The sequence below is a fragment of the Copadichromis virginalis genome, linkage group LG9 (genome assembly GCF_057382275.1).
Source record: "Copadichromis virginalis isolate Kocher_CV1m ecotype Utaka linkage group LG9, C_Virginalis_male_GT1.1, whole genome shotgun sequence".
Classification (NCBI taxonomy): Eukaryota; Metazoa; Chordata; class Actinopteri; order Cichliformes; family Cichlidae; genus Copadichromis; species Copadichromis virginalis.
The window spans coordinates 18,134,730-18,153,998 of record NC_140626.1 but is presented as its reverse complement, the minus strand read 5'-3'; the positions used below and the strand labels follow the sequence as shown (position 1 = coordinate 18,153,998).

The 19,269-nt window shown below is 40.4% G+C and overlaps 1 protein-coding gene across 1 annotated transcript in view; it reads right to left on the bottom strand.

Annotated features, from left to right (window-relative positions):
- Positions 1 to 15,857, bottom strand: part of tmtopsb (teleost multiple tissue opsin b) — a 47,134-nt gene extending 31,277 nt beyond the window's left edge. The window contains exons 1-2 of the mRNA XM_085468008.1: positions 15,327 to 15,857; positions 2,463 to 2,791 (exon numbers count right to left, since the gene is read on the bottom strand). Coding sequence (XP_085324134.1) covers positions 2,463 to 2,791; positions 15,327 to 15,708 — 711 coding nt within the window. The 5' untranslated portion in view covers positions 15,709 to 15,857. The remainder of the gene's footprint in view (positions 1 to 2,462; positions 2,792 to 15,326) is intronic.
- Between the last annotated feature and the right edge of the window lie 3,412 nt (positions 15,858 to 19,269).

Here is a 19,269-nt window from a genome sequence, read left to right as displayed (position 1 = left end):
GAGTGTGCAGAAAATAGGTTTAAATATTAAACAAATTTCTTCCAGTCAGAGAATGTTGCATATAATTAAATTTTTGCTTGATGCATAAAGTTAAAAGATTAAAACGAATAAAATAAGTTTTAAAAAGGGACTTTTCCATTTGATTACATTTTGTATGATGGATTATGCAGAAAAAGTAGAATTGGGCTATATCACCTTTTCAGGTTGTAAATTGTGTTTTTAAAAAGTAACTAAGTAACTAAGTAATTAATTACTTTTAAAAATAAGTAATCAGTAAAGTAACAGGATTACGTTTTGGGGGAAGTAATCAGTAATTAGTTACTGATTACTTTTTTCAAGTAACTTGACCAACACTGGTCACCATATTACATGCAATGAAATAAAAGTAAAAGAAACATTGGCAAATCAGCGTTCCTTCTCTTGTACATTTTTCATAACATTCACATGTTTTTTGTTTGTTTTTTATTTGGGCTTTTCCATAAAGAGTTTTCGGCGCTACAGTTAGCCGGCGCTGAGCGTGAAAGCCTGTATCCTCGAGGTTTAATGAAGTGCCTCAGCAGTGTGTAATGGAGACAGTTGCCTATAATCTTGTCATTAACACCACGCTGCAGACTGAAGCTCTGTGCTGCTCTTCATTTTTCTTACCAAACTACCATTTTCAGCTTTCTAATGTGAAAATCAGTCAAAGTCAGGCTTTAAAATATTGAATGTTACTGTTACTAGTTATTGATATTCACTGACCAATCACAATATTTACCTGATTGTTGTTGTTTTTTTGTTACATGAAGATCTTGAATGACCATTTGTCATCTGTTTCTGTGCTAAGTATAGTACGATTGTATGTGGCAGGTAATGGAGTATTTTGCTTTACAGTCCACTGATTCGTGCTCTTACGTTTTAAAGTTATATGGATTTTACATATGAGTAATAATGTCACACTGATGATGTAGCTAATGCTACTAGCTGGTAAAAACACTGTGCAAGGCAGACTTAATCTCATTATTGTTGGAATGATTGAGGCATTTTCTATCTTTGCATATATATCTTGCCCTTATGTCTGATTAAAATGATGTATTTTCATAAATACAGCAGTATGTGGTAAGCAAGATAATGCAGAAGTTATATTTAAGTTTAAATTAGCAGAAATTCCATTATTTTAAATAATGGAAATCCCTATGGCCCAGAAGCTTACTTTTCTCCACTCTTAGATCCTTATGGTGTCAAAAAGCCAAGAACTATTTAATATGGGCATAAGGCAGAATGCTAAAAAAGAATGAAGCTGGAAATAAGCAACAAAATCCTAGTTTAATCCATAGAGCAAAGCACTTTAAACCAGGAGAGGAGGGAAATAGAAAGATTACACCTGAAGGGAATAATAATACTCTAAATCCTAAAGTGTGAAATTTATCTTCAGCTTTTTCCTCCAAGTTATAGTCCTGTGGTTTGTGTTTGTATTATGTGAAGTTAAACTCATTTTGAAAATAAATAAATAAACTACATCAAAATAAATTATTAGAAAATGTTTAAACAACAAACCAGAAGCACTCTGAGAGCATAAACCTCCTCCAAATTTCACTCTCTAGGTAGTATTTAATTTTAAGGAAAAATTATTAGAATTTGACCTCCTTCAAGGTCATAAATACAGAAGTCAAATGTGAGATGATATCTTAAATATCTATGCTGTACTTTCTATATGTTGACAATACACAACACACAAAATGCTTGAACTAGAGGAACTCCAAACCTCTGATTGGTAGTGTAAATAAAACCATTAATATTTAAAACAGAACTGAGCACACAACCTAGTTTCAGACATAACCGGAGCCGTTACAACAGTTCACCGGCTCAGCAGCAATATGAAGACACAATTTATGACTGTCATCCAGAATTCAGGTCATGATTTCCCATTTTTCTCTGTCTGCTCTTTCTTGCTTCGAGGTATCAATTATGCTCTGGCACATATGATGTGGCTTCAGAGGCTTTTAAAAGAAAACTCACAGCTGCAGTTTGACCCGAGCCTCCCCGACCGGCAGCGAAGGCGTAAAGTTAAAGACAAGAGAAGAAAACGATGTTGGCAGCTTTAATGGACGGTTGTTGAAAAGTCAAACCTGATCGGTGGTTCAAATTTCTCAGCTTTCAAGCTCAAGTCTTTGAAATGTTTGTACTCATGTTACCCGCTCTCTTGTCGGCTTTGCAGCCCCGGGCTATACAGTAAAGAGAGGCTTATGATACACTCGTGATTCGATTGAAGTCGTAGATAAGGGGCCGCTCTTGTGCTCTACATATAAATCACATAATGTATAGATGACCTTGTGGTGTCTCATCTCAAATCTGGGTCATTTCCACACAACTGTCTTGACAGTCACATCTCATGACAGAATTAGTGTTCTGTTTCTCCCGAAAGGCTCATTTTCTCACTTTGGAACAAACGCTCTCATAACATTTATATTGCAGATTCGCACCTGTCTGATGGCGTGCAGCAGCTTGCCGTAGGAGTAGAGGATGACGCCGAACGGCAGAACGAGGCAGAAGGTGAACAGGCAGATGATGTAGGAGATATTGTTTGGCGTACGTGTCCTCCAGTCAACCGAGCAGGTGGTGCCGGGACCCTCGGGACCATATCTGCTCCAGCCCAGCAGCGGAGGCACGGTCCAGGCCACGGAGTAAAGCCAGGAGAAGCAGATCCCTGCCAGGGTTGGGCGGAAGTCTCTACCGTCTGCAATAGTCTGCGCCATCATGGTGCAGTAGCGCTCGTAGGACAAAACAGCCAATGAGATGAGGGAAACAATACCTGAGGAGGGAGAAGTTCAGAACAAGTGGTCAGACCCAGATATCAAGCAAATTTTGGGCTTTTGGGAGTCAGTGAGCAGAGGAGAATGAAAAAGCTTTCCTCAGAACTGGAGCAACTGCGTTCTGTTTCCCTCAGAGTTATTGATTGATACATTTAGATACGAAGTCATGTCAATTTTCCGCTCGCTTTGATCATCTTAATAGCGTTTAACTTTGCATTGCTGGGGCACAAACAGAGGAGAATGAACTTCATTAGCTGGCATTTGCTTTGAAAGCTTTACAGTAACTGTGATGGCAAAGGCCTGCTAGATTAATTTCAATTTGTACATCTTGGAGCGCACTAAGGTTTGAGCTTTTTGTTCATCCACACGTGTTTACTTCAGGCATTATCATATGTCAACCGAATCAGAATGTTTTTGTCTCTTTGCTTATGTACTTCTTTCCACTACAGGGCCTTCAGCCTGCTCCACTCTGGGTGTAGTGGGAGGATCACACATACAACGCATTCACTGTTATTTGACTTTCTACATTCATTCATATTTATGAATTCCCATGCCTCGTAATCCCAGGTTTAACCCTCAAACAAGTCTTTGAAATGGTATGAAAGGTAAAGATAGGTGGCCATGTTTAAATTAAACTGATTGTTTCTGCCTTTGTTTTCCTGTGAGAAAATCTTGTTTCAATGACTGCTTCTTGATAAAGCGGCAACCTATAATCTATCCATTCTGCACAGCCATGTTTTGAGCAGGTGCAATCAGACACATGTGCTGTCTTTCCTCTGTGTTAACTGCAGATTGATGAAAGAAAATTGTTGCTGAAGTGAGTTAAGTCTTAAATCAGAGCTAATCAACACATACAGGCGAAAGTACTGGTGCAGAGGCACTTTACCTCCATTATGCTGAGTCTGCTTGGGAAAGAGACTTTGATTACAGGCAATCAGAGTGCCTTAATGCATAATGAAGCCTTCTGATTGGCTGAAACCATGCCATGTTGGCGTGGACAGCACACCGGGGCTGGGCGCATGATGTGTTGAGAGGAATAGCAAAGGGTGAGTGTCTTGAAAATAATGGAAATGATTTGGTGCTGGCATGTCTTGTGAAAGATGTGTGTGTGTGCGTGTGTGTGTGTGTGTGTGTTTTCAGGTGGCTGAAGAGGGAGTGAGAGCTCTCACTTTTCATTACTGGCTAGATAAAGCATGGACACTTCAGATGTGTAGTTTTCCAGGTCAGACAGAAACTTCATTACACTCTGTACTAAGACAAAAACAAAAAAATATCAGTTTAAAGTTCTTGATAAAAGCCAACACACTAAAAAAAAAATGAAAACAAATATTTTAATTGCCATATATTTAAAGTCGCCACTAGGGGTCTCCAAAGTCAGTTCTTTGGCCAGGTTGGCTTTGCATTTCTTTAATGTTTTTACCCTAAAAATTTATTTTTTCAGAGTGCAGCAGTAGTGTTTTATAAAAATGATCTAAACAGCTTGTGTGAGTTTGTGGTACTGTGTACCACGTTCAGGGAAGCAATCTGCTGATACATTGCAAAGAATGGTTAATGTTACACTTTGTCAGTCTGCCCCAGAGCAGCTGTAGCTACAACTGTAGTTTGCCTCCACCAGTGTGTGAATGTGAGAGTGAATGAATAGTGGAATTGTAAAGCGCTTTGAGGGCCCCGAAAAGTGCTATATAAATGCAATCCATTATTATTAATATTATTATTTGTGGATTTTGTGCTCACTCCTCATTTTAAAAGGATCGCCTCCAACAGTGTGCAGCTACTGATTGTGAACACAGCTGCAGCTGCTTCACCCAGCAGCTGATGTGGTGGCATCCACGGACACATCCAGCTGTTACTGTCTGAACCTGTGTGCTTCATTATGTTGCCGACATACAGTAGCTTCAACACAATAAACCATCTCTGCATACATACAGAGTCAGACTCATTAAAAAAAATAATCAGAGCAAGAATCATAACTAATAAATCTTAGTCATGGTTAAAGTCATAGTGACAGCCGTATCATCACAGCAGCAGTCTGTCTCTGTTTAGAGAGAACACTTCCCCCAATCCACTCATCCATTTTCCACCAGAGGAAGTCTCAGAAGACTTTTCCCACTCTGTCCCCACCATTCTAGCCTAGAGACAAACCCTCCATGGCATGTTCTGCATCTGCCGTGGGGTTTCATCCCAGTTGGAAAATTCCTACATAACTGACCTAGAAGCTCTTCCACTTTTCCTTCTCAAGGCAATGGCTGAGACTCCTACACACAAAATAAGAGAAAGGCACACCATAGAAAAGACACAAATTGGCGAACAAAGTGTTGGAAGCAGTGCAAAGAACCTGGTCTGAGTATAGAGTCTGTATGTGTGTGGCCTGAGTGATGAGGGGTGCTCACACCGTGGCTCAGATTGGTGAGGTGAGTAGGGAGGAGAGGGGGGTGGGGGATAGTGTTTGTTGGCACTCTGAATGGCTCAGGGGAAGAAGCTGTTTGTGAGATAATAATATTGTATTGCTGATTACGTTTAACCATTAGTGTCAACATTAACCTGCACTAAAGGAGCCATACAGATAAAGATTATTTTTGAATAACAATAAAATTGGACAAGGAAAAATAATAATAATTTTTTCTTTACCTCCCTCTGTGTTTTTTTTTTCTTAATGAAAAAGACTTCCATCCATCAGTTTTCTTAACTGCTTATCCAGTTCACAGTCGCAGGGAGAAAAGGCTTACATCCTTTAATACAACAGCCCCCAAAGGACAAAGTACAAACAAGGCTGATAGCAAAACATTTAAGAGTGAAATTCTGCAGTTCGGTAAACTCAACATCCACAAATTAAAACAACAACAACAACAACAACAACAAAAACCCAGCATCTCATTAGGCATAAGGTTGACTCCTGAGCCAGGCCTATTCTCATCTCTTTGAGTTCTTAGGTAATTTACAATTGACTCCAGTGTCCAACATCTGATTAAAAAATGTAATTAAATGAAATTAATAAATGAAGCTTGTAATATTCTTAAATGTACAGTTATGTGAACTCTAGCCCATATTTTCTTTCTCTATGACTTTTTTCACATTTCTCTTAAGGTCCCACCACAGCATTTCACTATGATTGAGGAGTAGACTTTGACTGTTTCATTGCAACACCTTCTTTTCTTTTTAAGTCATTCTGTTGTAGATTTGTTGCTGTGCTCAGGATCATTGTTCTGATGCATGGGCCAGGCTTTAGCTGTCAGGCAGATGGCCTCTAGAACACTTTGGCATACAGAGGACTTAATGGTCAACTCAGTGACTGCAAATTGCCCAGGTTCTATGGCTGCAAAGCGACCCCAACATCCCTCCACCACCACACTATATTTGTGCTGACATGCTGAGTTTGGCTTACTCCAAAAGTGAGGCTGTGCATGATGGACAAGCATCTCCACTTTGGGCTTGTCTTTCCAAAGGAGATACAGAAGATACAGAAATCTTTGTTTGGATGCAACTTTGAAAACCTAAGCTGTGCTTTCAACCTCTTCTAAGAGAGAAGAGGCTTTCTGCTGGCAACACTGTCCACGTGTCATTTGCCAAAGAAACAAGGGGGACAAGCTGAAAGAACCACTGACATCTATCCATCCAAAAGGGTCACCTGTTAAATCTAATACTTGCGCCACACTCATCTTATTGGTTACTTCCCTCCCCCCCACCCCTAAAACACTTCTAAATACTCTCTGTAGTGTGATTTCTTTCATATTTTATATAATTATTCAATCTATTTGCACAGTAAAAGTATAGCATTGATCTTACTGTTGTTTTAGGAAGCAATATAAAAGCTCATGAAAAGGACAAGAAAACCAAATGAGTATTGTGGAAAGAAATTAATTGCATAATCTCCGGTAATCAATACACTCTGGTAAATATATAGTGGATTCTCTTCATATGAATGGTCTGCCACCTCAGCAACTGGGCAACTTCTAAAGGCAACAAATCTTCCATTCATTTCCTATATTGACTGCACAGTCTGCACTTGGAGCCTGGTTAGAATATCAACCCCTAAAAGTTGGCTTTGATTCAAACTTGGCCCACTCTGATTCTGCAACATGCATTTTAATGGGATTTTCACCTGAGGCCCGATTCTTCCCCATCCAACTCCATACTAGTGTGGAATAGATTTATGGTAAAATGAATGACCCCACGTTCCAAGCCTGAGTCAGCACAGGAGCTAATCATCTTTCATTGTCTTTTTTCTTCTCATTCTTTTCCTTTGTCTCACTCTCTCTTTCTCCTTCTTCATCTCACTCCTGCTGTCTCTTTCCATCCATCTTCCTCGTACACTCCAGCTGACATAATTTTTTTTCTTCATTTCTCTGCATTACCCATCACTGCCACCTCAGCACAACATGCAGCACTATGTTTACTGTATGCAATTCCTTCAGTATTATGTAAATACCTAACCTGGTTTCTCTGATCAGGTTAGGAGATTCTATGAGTCTGATTTCTGCCACCACATTTCTGAGAGCAAATGTCATGTCATCTGCAAACTTTAAACAGGGGACGTATTGTAAAATTGTAATATAAGCACTATTAGATTAAAAGAATAGGGAAAAGAAAAGAAGAGAAAAGTTTCCACAGATATAACAAATCCATTAGACCACTAAATGTTTTACCTCTGAAGTGGAGACTTTTCTATATGTGAGAGTAATCTAAAAACTCAGGCTTCAAACTCAGTTTCAGACTGTTTTTTCTATTCTTGGCTCTGTGATGATATTAAGAGTGGATTTAGCTGGAAATGATTGTAACAGGTCCACTAAGTATGACTCAAGCTGGCAACTACAATATTAATTGCTAATGACTCCTGTAAGTTCAGTTTTTGTGGGTCGGGCTTATTCCAGTGCATTCGTGAAATCTTTAGTGTGCCGTTGCCTTGAGCACCTCCAGGTGGTCCTGAGCAGTTTTTGTGTTGTTGTAGTTTGTCCCACTGAACAGTTGGGGGCAGCCACTGCTGTCTACAGCCCAACTGATTCATCCGCATATTGATTTAGCTGATATTAGCTATTTGGCATCAGCATTTATAAACGCTAATAAGAGAAAATTGAAAAAGTAAATTAGAGAAACACCCTTCAACCCCTTCAATGATGTTGCATCATTTGTCCACCAGAGGGCAGTCTCTGTTGCATACACAAATAGCTTTCCCTCAAATTTGTGTATGTTTTGTGTCAAAGACAAAAAATTGAACATATATCTAAATATCTGATTTTGAAATCACCAAATATCTGTATCTGTCTTAAAGACTGTATAACATTGAGGCTCTCTCAATGAGTGATAAGTGGCAAAGTCACATCCATATGAATTCTAAAACCACAGGAGTTGTTATAACAAAGTGATCAATGTCATTCACTTCATCTGTCAAATATGTTTAATCTGCAACAGAAAAAATGTTCAGTGCCAAAGTTGACACAGACTGGTGGAATATAAGTGACATTAGCACTACTTCCACATTTCTTTCAGAAAATGATTCATTCCCCCAACACAGTTAATCTGATCTGAGTATAATTTCTTGAATAACATGCACACGTTTGTGCATTAAAGCAGGTTCACAAGAGCACAAACATCCAATAAACTTACAATTAAAGCCATAGAAAGTCTTTCCCATGTCTGTTACCCAATTATACACTTCCAATAGCTTGCCCATTAATCAGTGTTGGCTTGTTCACAGAGAAACAAAACAACAACAAAAGACAGAGAAAAAGAGAAAATGGTTGTCAGTGACTTCATGAGAATGACCTTATTCCAGCAAAAGTGACCTGATGAGGCTTGATGACAAGCCTGCTAACCATCACCACTGTAGCTCTGCTGTGCGTGCATCAGAGCAGACAATGTCTCATTAGCGAATTAAAAAACAGACAGAATTTCACCTCAGCTCACCCAGACAGGGGATGAAATTAGGTCTCAGCTCTGTTTTCACATCAGTCTCGACAAACTGAGTAGCTTATTTCTAGACCTATAAATTTTGCTGTATCCAGTTTAATACATATTTCTAGTAACACTCGGATAAATAAAGGTAGTTCTTATTTATTTCTTCAATTCAGTTATTTAGTTTTTTTTAGTTGGAGCTGCTTCTAATGCAGGCTGGTAAGATTTGTAGCAATTGAAGTGCACAACAGAACTCTGCCATCACTTTGTGCCACTGCATTTCAACAGTATGAAGCTTCTTACATGCAAACAAATTGCTGAAATTTGTTAAGCTGTTGCAAATATTTAATCCACTGAATACAAATAGATTTTCACCAGCAGAAACTCATTGAAAAGATTGATATGTAGTTGAAAAGTGAAAGGGAATGTATGGGCTCAAATTGTGGTCATAAATATTTTGTACTTGTAAATCAGGATTTGTGTGTGTAAAAAAGATTTGTGTGTGGACTTAGCCAAAAAATACGTGCGAAACTCTGCAAGTTACAAGTACGAATTTTGACCCGACTTTTCTTCCTTTGATCTGATTGGCCAATGTCATGTCAATCACAAATTTAACTATCCAATCAGAGAACAGATGGGTTTGGCTATTGGAGGGGTGCTTTATGGTAGGGGTGCAACGATACACAAAATTCACGGTTCGGTTCGGTTCGATACTTTGGTGTCACGGTTCGATATTTTTTCGATACAAAAAATGTTCATGCATTTTTAATTTGTCATTTATTAAAATTATAAATATATATTTTAACTCAAAAGTACAGTTTTTAAATTTAACCCTAACCCTTGTGCGTGTTTTTTATTTTGACAGCGAATGCGCACCTGCGGACCACTTATGTGCAGCCCTGGTTATTTAGCTCATCATATCGCAGCCACAGAAATTCTTTTGTCCATGAAACCATAAAGCTGCACTTTCTTTTTGCCTTATAGTCTGATTTGTCATAACTTCTCCGTTTTGTGGTAAGCTTTTCTTTGGCTGTCACTTCTTCACCCTGACCTGTCTTATTTGGCTCAGCAGAACTGAAATGCTTTTACACGCGCACTCACATAAGCTCAGCGATTCTCTGCGCGATCAACCTCTCACATGTGTAAGCTTGCTGCGGGAGATTTCACTTGTCATGTTTGCATAGTAAGCTAACGATTAATAAGACGATGTCGGAGGAATTGGTGCACAAATTATCATCACTCACAGATCAGTGCTGTCGCTCTCTATACACAGTTCGCACGATTGCAAAGTAAAAGCAAAAAAACAAGCGCAAATTCAAACACGACTTCAATATGTCACATATTGACAGTGGCTCACCGATGCCAATGACATAATTACCCAGCTACATTTCTGAAAGAATGCAAAAGCATTGACATATATTTTTCCTACAATAGCCCGACGGGCAGGGAAGAGATAGATTTTGGTAGCCCGACTGAAAAAATCGCTAGCTCTGGGACGTCGGGCTAGCGATATTGCAATCCCTGTGTCTGATTGAGGAATCACTCATCTTTGGAAAAGAGAGTTTATTACAGAGAAATGGCTCTTTCCAAAATAAAAGCTATACTATCCGCTTCTTCTGGGCTATATTCTCAGCAGCATAAGGAGAATCATGTGCTAACAGCTGTCTAAATGACTCGGCTAAAGTTAGTAGCATGCTTGCTTTTTTTGTCTGCTTCCACTTGTCTTTGCACTAGGATGGTGTAGGCGTAAATGTGCAGTCATATTCGTTGTGTTCCCGCTAGTGCTTTCAGGTTAATCTCGTTGAAATGACCTTAACGCCACAACACGGCAAATCTCCGTTAACGAGCTACCGCCGATCACTCCGTGCATGGGGCTAGACGGCCAACACGTTAACGAGCTAACTGCGCTAACACACTAGCTCCCACCCATGTAATTGAGCATTGCATGGCACATCCAACATACTGTTTTACTTTAGTCCATGACTTGCTTACCTTCAGGGTCATACCTCACATGAAAACCAAAATAATTCCAAATGCCAGATCTGAATGAGGGTGGGGGAGGTGCCCTGCCCTCTTCCTTCTGACATGCTGTCTGTGTGGAGCGCTCAGTGGATCTGCGCTGGACAGTGCAGCCTAGGCAGAGTAGTCGAACGCAGATTCACTGACAGCATCGTCAGAAGGAAAATTGATAAAATAAATTACAAATGTTGTATTGTTCATACATATGCGTACCGAACCGAAAGCACTGTATCAAACGGTTCAATATCGATACGAATATCGTTGCACCCCTACTTTATGGAGCTTCAGGTCCTTGAAGGGAATAAATGCCCTTTTACATGCCAGCCCAGCGTTTTCCTTCATCACCACGAAGGAAAACAGTCTGTGGTGGTTTGGTGATTTTTGTGTCGCAGGTTTATGTGCTTAATACAGGGACTTCCACAGCCTTTTCAACAGCGCTGCGAACCGCGGGGGAGGGGGGGCAGTGTTTTGGAAATGACAGTCTTCACTAGTGGGGATAGTTACAAAGCTTTCTTCGTTATGAATTAGCATACATGTTTTTATTGAACATTTGAAGAACTGGCAAAAAAAAAAAAAAAAAACTCTTATAGAGAACATAAAGTCAGAGATAGAAATGACAAGGAGCAGGTGCATCTAGTACAGGTAGAGCTGCTGCAAAAACCCACAGAGCTCAGCAGCCAGCGCCTTTGCTTTTAGTTAGCATTAGCAGCACATCCTGCATCCGATGTGAAAGGACCTTTATGCTGCGCACTGTGACTCACAGCCATGGTCCTGGGTCTGACTTTGTGTTAAACTAATCCTAAAGTAATAATGGTATTTCTAACCACTGATATACCACAACTTTATCCTTTCAACAGCTGCTGAAAGTTATGGGACCTCGCTTCTATCGGATATTTATATAGAGATCCTCCAGCTTCAAACTGTATTACCCTTCAAGGACCTGCAGTTCAAAAAAGCGCCCCTCCGACAGCCAAACCAATCTGTTCTCTGATTGGATAGTAAAATTTGTGATTGACATGACATTGACCAATCAGATGAAAGGAGGAAAAATAGGGTCAAAATTCGTTTTTGTAACTTACAGAGTTTCACACGTATTTATTTTGGCTAAGTCCACACACAAATTCTTTTTTTCACATATAAATCCTGATTTACAAGTACAAAACCGATTTACAAGTACAAAATATTTATGACCACAATTTGAGCCTATAGGAATGCTCTGATCTTTGCAAACTCCTCAAAAAACAGAAAGTTGGAACCCACTACTGCAACACCATGACATCACAGCATGCAGACAATAAGCTCTGATCTTCAAGTTGCAGGTATAAATAAATTCACAGTGCATATGGAGCTATGAGTCTGTGTACCCAAGTAGGTGCTCTGTAAATGTGATTACTATCAAATCATAACCAAATCAAATGTCATGTTAAAGCATCCACTAATCTTTTTTTTTAGATAATAATAACAAATTTATGTATATAGATTTTTTTTAACATTATTACTTTATATTTGGGATAAAACCACACATTAAAGATTAAAGATAAGTATACATGTCCACACAGTCAAACATACAATCCTACATTCATTCTTGCATGCACACTTTCACACATACAAGAACAAGAGCTAAAAGTAAAGAGCAGAACGATTAAGAAAATGAGTCAAAATGAGTTTTCAGCAGATGTTTAAAATTAAATTAAGCCAGCCTGTTCCAAAGTGTAGGAGCTCCAACTTCAAAAGCGTGGTCACCTCTTAAAATAAAAGCATGAAACAGATGATCAGATGATTGGAGAGGCCAAATGTTGGAATAAAATCTCAGCAGGCCTGGTATACATGCCTGTCGTGTAGGTCTTTACATGTTATTAATGAAACTTTAAAATTCTGAATTTCCCAGGCTTGTTAGGAGCCTAGCTGCTGAGTTTGGGCCTGTTTGACACAGGCTAGTTGATCATTGAGGTTTGTTTTTTGTGATGTTTCTTAAATGAAGGCAACAAGACTGGATTAGATATGAGATTCAAAATGCAAATACTGATGAAACATGATACCAAGGCTCTTAGCAGATGATATGATATTGCTGGAGTGGGAGCCGGTGTAATGACTGACCTCCTTAGAAAAATTGTCAGGGTCGAACACAAGTACCTCAGTTTTGCCAGAAATAAGGTCTTTCCAAGCATCTGAAAAGATTACTTTTCTGTGAAATGCAGGCAGTGATGTTTGTTGGGTTATATCTAACTATTTATTCTAAAGAGACAACACAATTCAAGTTGAAGCTCCTCCTCAAGTTCCCTTTTATTCCACCAGAAAACAGTCTAGCTTGAGCTCTGACTCCTCTTCGAGATGAAAGAAACAAATCCCACAGCATTTTATAAATAAATACCACAAGCCTCACTCAGTATGATGTGAGGTTACCGTCTGTCCATACTGGGCTGCACATTTCCTTGTTTTTCCACTTGTCTGATCAATTCAAACCAAAAAGTCATCAATCACTCCCGACTCAATTCTTTGATGTCAGGGTGCCCATCTCTGAAACATCTCTGAAGCATCTCATTCAAGGGTTTTTTTTTTTGTGTGTGTAATTTTTCAGACAACCCTTTGATCCCATTACGTACAGTTTTGATCCTCTTGGTTATTGCTTGTTTATTCCACAGTTGTTCCTGAACGTGCACCAGTGGAAAAAATTATAGTCCAAACTTAAGTGCTCAGTTTTCTGGTTATAGATATATAACCAGAAAACTGGTTATATATCTATAACCTATATAGGTTACCTGCTCTGATTACCCATATAGGTATAGGTTATAGATTATAGAAGACGATGCTTGTAGCATCCAGGGCTTTATTGAGCAGCTGCTGACCAGGCCAGTAACTGTGAAGTTGAGCTGGGTCAGTGGGGAAAAGATGAGAAAACACAGGCCAGATTGAAAGTGGTTTGAGGGGGGAGAAACTATGCTGCAGGTCAGGACTCCAAAGAGAAAACGGCAGATTTAAGAGTGACAGACTCCATAAAAAAGTAATTTAATTTAAGAGATTTGACAACTGACTTCACTAAACCGTCCTGACTCCAAAGAGAAAACAATACCACCGTAGAGCACCTTATATCACACTAGACTACTCATAAAATGGCTGAGTCAAGTGCAATATTGTACTGCACCTTCCTCCAAGTGCAGACTCAGAAGGTAAAACAATATATTTAGAGGTGACAGCAACATCCTGCTGCACCTTACACTGCTTGAATTCCAAACTTCTAAGTGAGAAGAGATTTAAGAGCAACAACATCTCAGTGCACCTCCCTGAAAGTCCAGGCTCCACCATGAAAACAGCTAAATAAAGAGCAACAGCAGCGTACTTAACTTTACAGCAAGTTCAGACTCCACAGATGAAACGGCAACAGCTTACTACATCTATGTTCAAGTCAAGGTGTAAAGAGAAAACTGCCAAAATCTTCCCAAACTTCACTCCAAACTCCACAGACAAACCACATAAATTAAGGGGAACAGCACATTCTTGCAAATTCAGACTTCACAAATGAAACATCACATTTAATAGCACTCAAACTTTGCTGTCAAGACTCCTTAGAGAAAACAACTGGTTTTATAGTGACATTTTTGTTCTCTCTCTTTACAGGTGAAGACAGGTCTGTATTCAAGTCTATGGGCAGGCTGATTGTTCACTTAAAACTTGAAAGTCCCTTTAGTGCAAAAGAAGAACATCTGCATTCAGGGGAGAGAAAAAAGTCTGGCACAGCAGGATCACCTCCCAATCATCCTGGTGTTCTTCCCTGGTTTTCATCGCTCCAGTGGGTAGAAAATCAGGATTCTTTGGTTTGTGAACATGGGGCTGACATCAATCAATCAATCCCAGACAGTAATTACAGTGATTGCCCCGAAACCGAAAGCTCACTGGTTTGATCCCAGCTCTGTCAACAGTCCTGTGCGCACAAATCTGAGACAAGACCTCTGAGGATCCAGATAAGAGCCTTACAAGAGCAGATTTATTGCATAATGCGATCAGAAATGCTTTTTCCATGTTTTATGTTTATTTTAGCGTTCATCTTTTCAACGCCAATCATCTTCTCCCTGCAAAAAAATGAAAATAAAAAATCTAGCTACAGAGTCCTCTTCACCAGATCGCATTATTTATGTCCCTGTAAGGGAAGTTTGGAAGCACACCACCATCAGATGATGCCTTCATAACAAAACTCGAATTACCTTTAATTAATATTAATCGTTTTATGAAATTACCTGGAAAATTAAGCTGTTAATCATGCCGAATTTCTGTTGCCCATTGCTGCAGTCGAGGAATGCATTGCAAGCTGCCATTTAATTTTGCCTGTGAAACAGCTTTGGATAAAAATGATGATGACATGAGATTTTCACACAGGCTAAATTTGTTGGGAAAAGACGAAAATTGTATGAAATTATAAACAGACCCGGTCTGACAGGCAACAGAATACGATGCAATAAGTATTTCGATTTTTGTTGAGGGGAAATAAAAGGAAAGCGAAGATTAGACATTAAAAGAAATTAAAAGAAATACTTCTGTTGTTTTGGCCATTCATTCTCCAATGAAACATATTAATTAAAATAATTATAAAAATAATAAATTATTAATAATGATAATAATAAATATTCTTACCCAAACATGAGTTAACGAACCCATACCAAACGCACCCAGCGCGTCCGATCAACCACCGCCCCTGGGTGCTGGCTGCGAAGCTGAACGGAGTCCCCAGCAGACTAACCAGCAGGTCGCTCGCGGAGATGCTCACCAGCATGAGATTCATGGGCGTGCGCAGAGCCCGGTACCGGCAGAACAGCGTGAGCACCAGGAAGTTACTGAGAAACCCGAAAGTGCCGATGAAGCCCAGGCACACCGCCACCACAAGGTGCCCAGTCGGGCTCAGGGACGGAGGGGGCAGGGAACCGGATACCTCCTCGTACGCGTCCGTCGCCTCAGTGCTGCGGGCTACTCCCTCGGGACAGTGCGCGCAGCTCAGGCTCAAGTTGGAAATTATCATACCGGGATGAGCCGCGAAGTTTGCACCAGTCAGAAGTTTGTACCTCGGGAGGGAACCATCCGGTCTCGGTGCTTTTCACTCATCTGGAGAGGCGAAGGCGTACGGATGTCTCCACAGTCTGCGCGCATGAAGGTAAGGCAAGGGGGTAATTTCTGTAAGTAATCTACTTTCTAGTCTGAGAGAGACACTTTGCGAATGAATGAGGAGAAGAGATGCTCTGTCCCGTTAGACCCGCCCCTCCACCGTGCGCTCCGGAGAGGTGCGCTCCTTTTCAGGCGCGGCCACTTAAGTGCGCCTGAGCTTTTATCACCCACAGCGCCCTTTAACGGGCTGGGAGACAAACACCTCAAACAAGAAGCGGTGGGTGGTGTTTGTATGTGTGGATGTGTAGTGGATGTGTGTAACAGGCTCGAGCCACGGTCACACCTGCACCATCAATCAACGCGTTACACAACAACATGTAGGGAAACAAACTTAAAAGCTGCGTGACGGGTGAAGGGATTCAGATTTGTCCTGATTTTTCTAACATATACGTGTAATTAAAAGGAATCACTCAGTTCTCATGTCAGGATTGAAACAGAAAATCCATAAGCTGTTTGACAAGAGATCAGTATGTTACAGCCTGAAGGGGGAAGGGCTCCATCCTCTTTTGAGCTCTCTGATCTGCTGGCTGATCACAGACTGATAACCATGTTTGTATATTTATAATTTACATAGGGACCTATTGGTCACAGCTTGATTTCAAGGTCCAAAAGCTATGCTATGCTTTTGATAGCTAACTATCAAAAGCATTTTGATAGCACACTATCAAAAGCATGGGAATCAATGATACTGTCTCCAGCTCACAGCCTTCCTTTCTGTCAGTCAAGGGTTTCCTGTTGCTCTTGCTGTGCTTATTCTTAGATGCTGCGTCTGCTGTCTTTCCCTCTCCACTTTTGACAAACACACAAAGAGACATGGCATCATTTCAAAGGGAGTTCTTAGTAAGAGCGAACAGGAAAATGTGGCATATATGACTATTAGCAACTCGTGGTTAGAAAAATACACTAACAAGCACTTTGTTGCTATACTAATACTGGGTAGAACCTCCCTCTGCTCTCAGTCGGTCTCTGTGTCTTTGTGGATTCCCCAAAGATTTTGGGAATAAATCTTTGAGGTTCTGCTCCATGTTGACATGATTCCGTCATATACTTTCTGCAGATTTTTCAGATGTCAATCTCCCATTCGTGCGCATCTCAAAGCTGTCTGCCAGATCCAGATCTGGATTGAAGGGAGGCTGCTGAAGTCTGAGGAACTTTCGGGTTTTTTTTTTAGATATTCATCATCCTGCAGGAAGTAGCCATTAAAAGGTGGTAAGTGAGTTACTCAGGAGCTCAAAGTGTGCCAAGAAAGCTGAATTCACTGTTCTGGTCTAATTTATGTTTTTTCCTTTGGCTTTTACTTATTTTGCTTTTGTGGTTTGGTTTTTCCGCCCATTTTCCTGTGACTTATACTTTTCTCTGTGGCACCCCCTGTTTGTCTTTGAGTTTCTTTCAGTCTACCTCATCCTCATTAGTTTTATCTGTGTTCAAATATCTGTGCATTTATCATCCCCCTCTTCTGCTTGTTTTTTTTCTTTCTTGGTCTTGTGTTTTATTAGTTCCCCCCTTCTGAGGTTTGTGTTTTCCAAGACTTTTTATGTAAGTTCAGTGAGCTTTGTATTAACCCATAAGAACACAGACCCATTTCTCCTCAAAGGTTGTGAGTGAAATGTCGACATGCCAATAGGGTCTGAAAATGGCTACCTGCCACAATGGGACAGCTTGTTTCATTTTCCCAGTACGGATGGTTTCTTGGCATTTGGCACAGACCCATGCACAGACAGAGGCCAGTCAACATGTTGCTGTGACTTTCAGAGATTTGTACACTGTACAAACGTGTCTGTTTCTTCAGTAACACAAAGATGTCTGCTGTTTTGACCTTTGTGAACACTCCAGGGGAGTATGGACATCATCTGAAGGTGTGAAACTCAATTCTTTGAATTTAAGCACTCAGGGGTCTCAGAAGAGGAATTTCTCCAAGAAAATAGTTTTCTGTATATTTTTTTCTTGGAATCTTAAGTTTTGCTGCCCAGGATACTTCATCACAATCGATAAACACTATCCATCAATTATCTCCCGCCTATCAAATTCAAGGTAGCAGGGTGGACTTGAGCAGGTCGCCAAACTATCGCAAGACTAACACAACAGTTCACACTCACCAATTTAAAATAGCTAACTAATCTAACTCGACACGCCTTTGGAACTTAAGTCAGGAGTTCGACTGTATCCGGTAAGGCTAGACCCCCATGCTAACTTTAGATATGAGGGAGAGAGAGAAAACTGAAGCCGTATAGACTCAGACGTCGCCTGGATTAATATGGTCCGTGTTAGGTGTTGAGGAACCAGGACACAGTGATGAGAAGTGGGCTCCTGGCACAAGTGGGCAAGAGATGAGAACAGGGTGCTGTTGGAATGCTACTATGCAAGTATCCCCAGCGGAAGGAGTTACATGAATAGGATACGGAGAAGGAGTACGGAAAAGGAATACGGGAAGCTTGAGAAGTACCAAGGGCTCAGAGAAGAGCTCCCTTTAAGGCTGGGAAATATCGTGATAATAGTTACCGACTAGTCTAGAAACTCATCATATCTCAAAAATAAACCTTTTTTTTTAATGAACCTTTTTGTTTAACTGACTCTGAGTTCCTGATCAGAGTTTGCCACTTGTGTACATGATCTCTGTCCAGAAGCTTTGTGATGATGGAACAACAGCCAGTGAAGGAATCAAGATCTACACATGTATTCTGTCTCTGTGTGTGTGTGTGTGTGTGTGTGTGTGTGTGTGTGTGTGTGTGTGTGTGTGTGTGTGTGTGTGTGTGTGTGTGTGTGTGTGTGTGTGGTTTGATTGTTGCTTTGGGTTCATAGTTGATCACCTGTGCACACTGAGACACAGCAATCTGTTTCTTTTGACCTCTGCGTGTTTGTACCTCTGATTCTAATAAGGTGAGTCCGAGGAGAGATTGGATTTGGCTGTATGCTACCAACCCAGTCAGAGGTTAGAAAAGGGTGCTTGTACTTTCTGTGCTGCTTTTTCCATTTGGAAAACATTTTTTTTACTTTTGACTGGGTGGGCAAGACGACAGGTCATTTGGCTGAGCCCACCCCTACCTGTAATTAGATACCAGAAAAGGATGTTTGATACTGATACTGGTATATTGGCATCACGTACCCCAGAATGACGAGAGTGGCATAAATAGACCAGAATAGGGGTGCACTACTCAAAGACACCTGGCTTCAATTAAGCCACTGAAGCAGAGGCAATTATGTGAACCCCCCCCCCCCCCCCCCACACACACACACACACACACACACACACACACACACGCAGAATCTCTCCAAAAGCAGTGCCCATTAACTATAAGGCAAGTCAGTGTAAAAATGATGCATCTCTACCTTTCTACTTGTCATGGACCGACTCATTAGACATAAAAAAAATGACAGGAGAGGCGTGGATTTGCAAGTAAAGTAGATAACTTTATCTAAA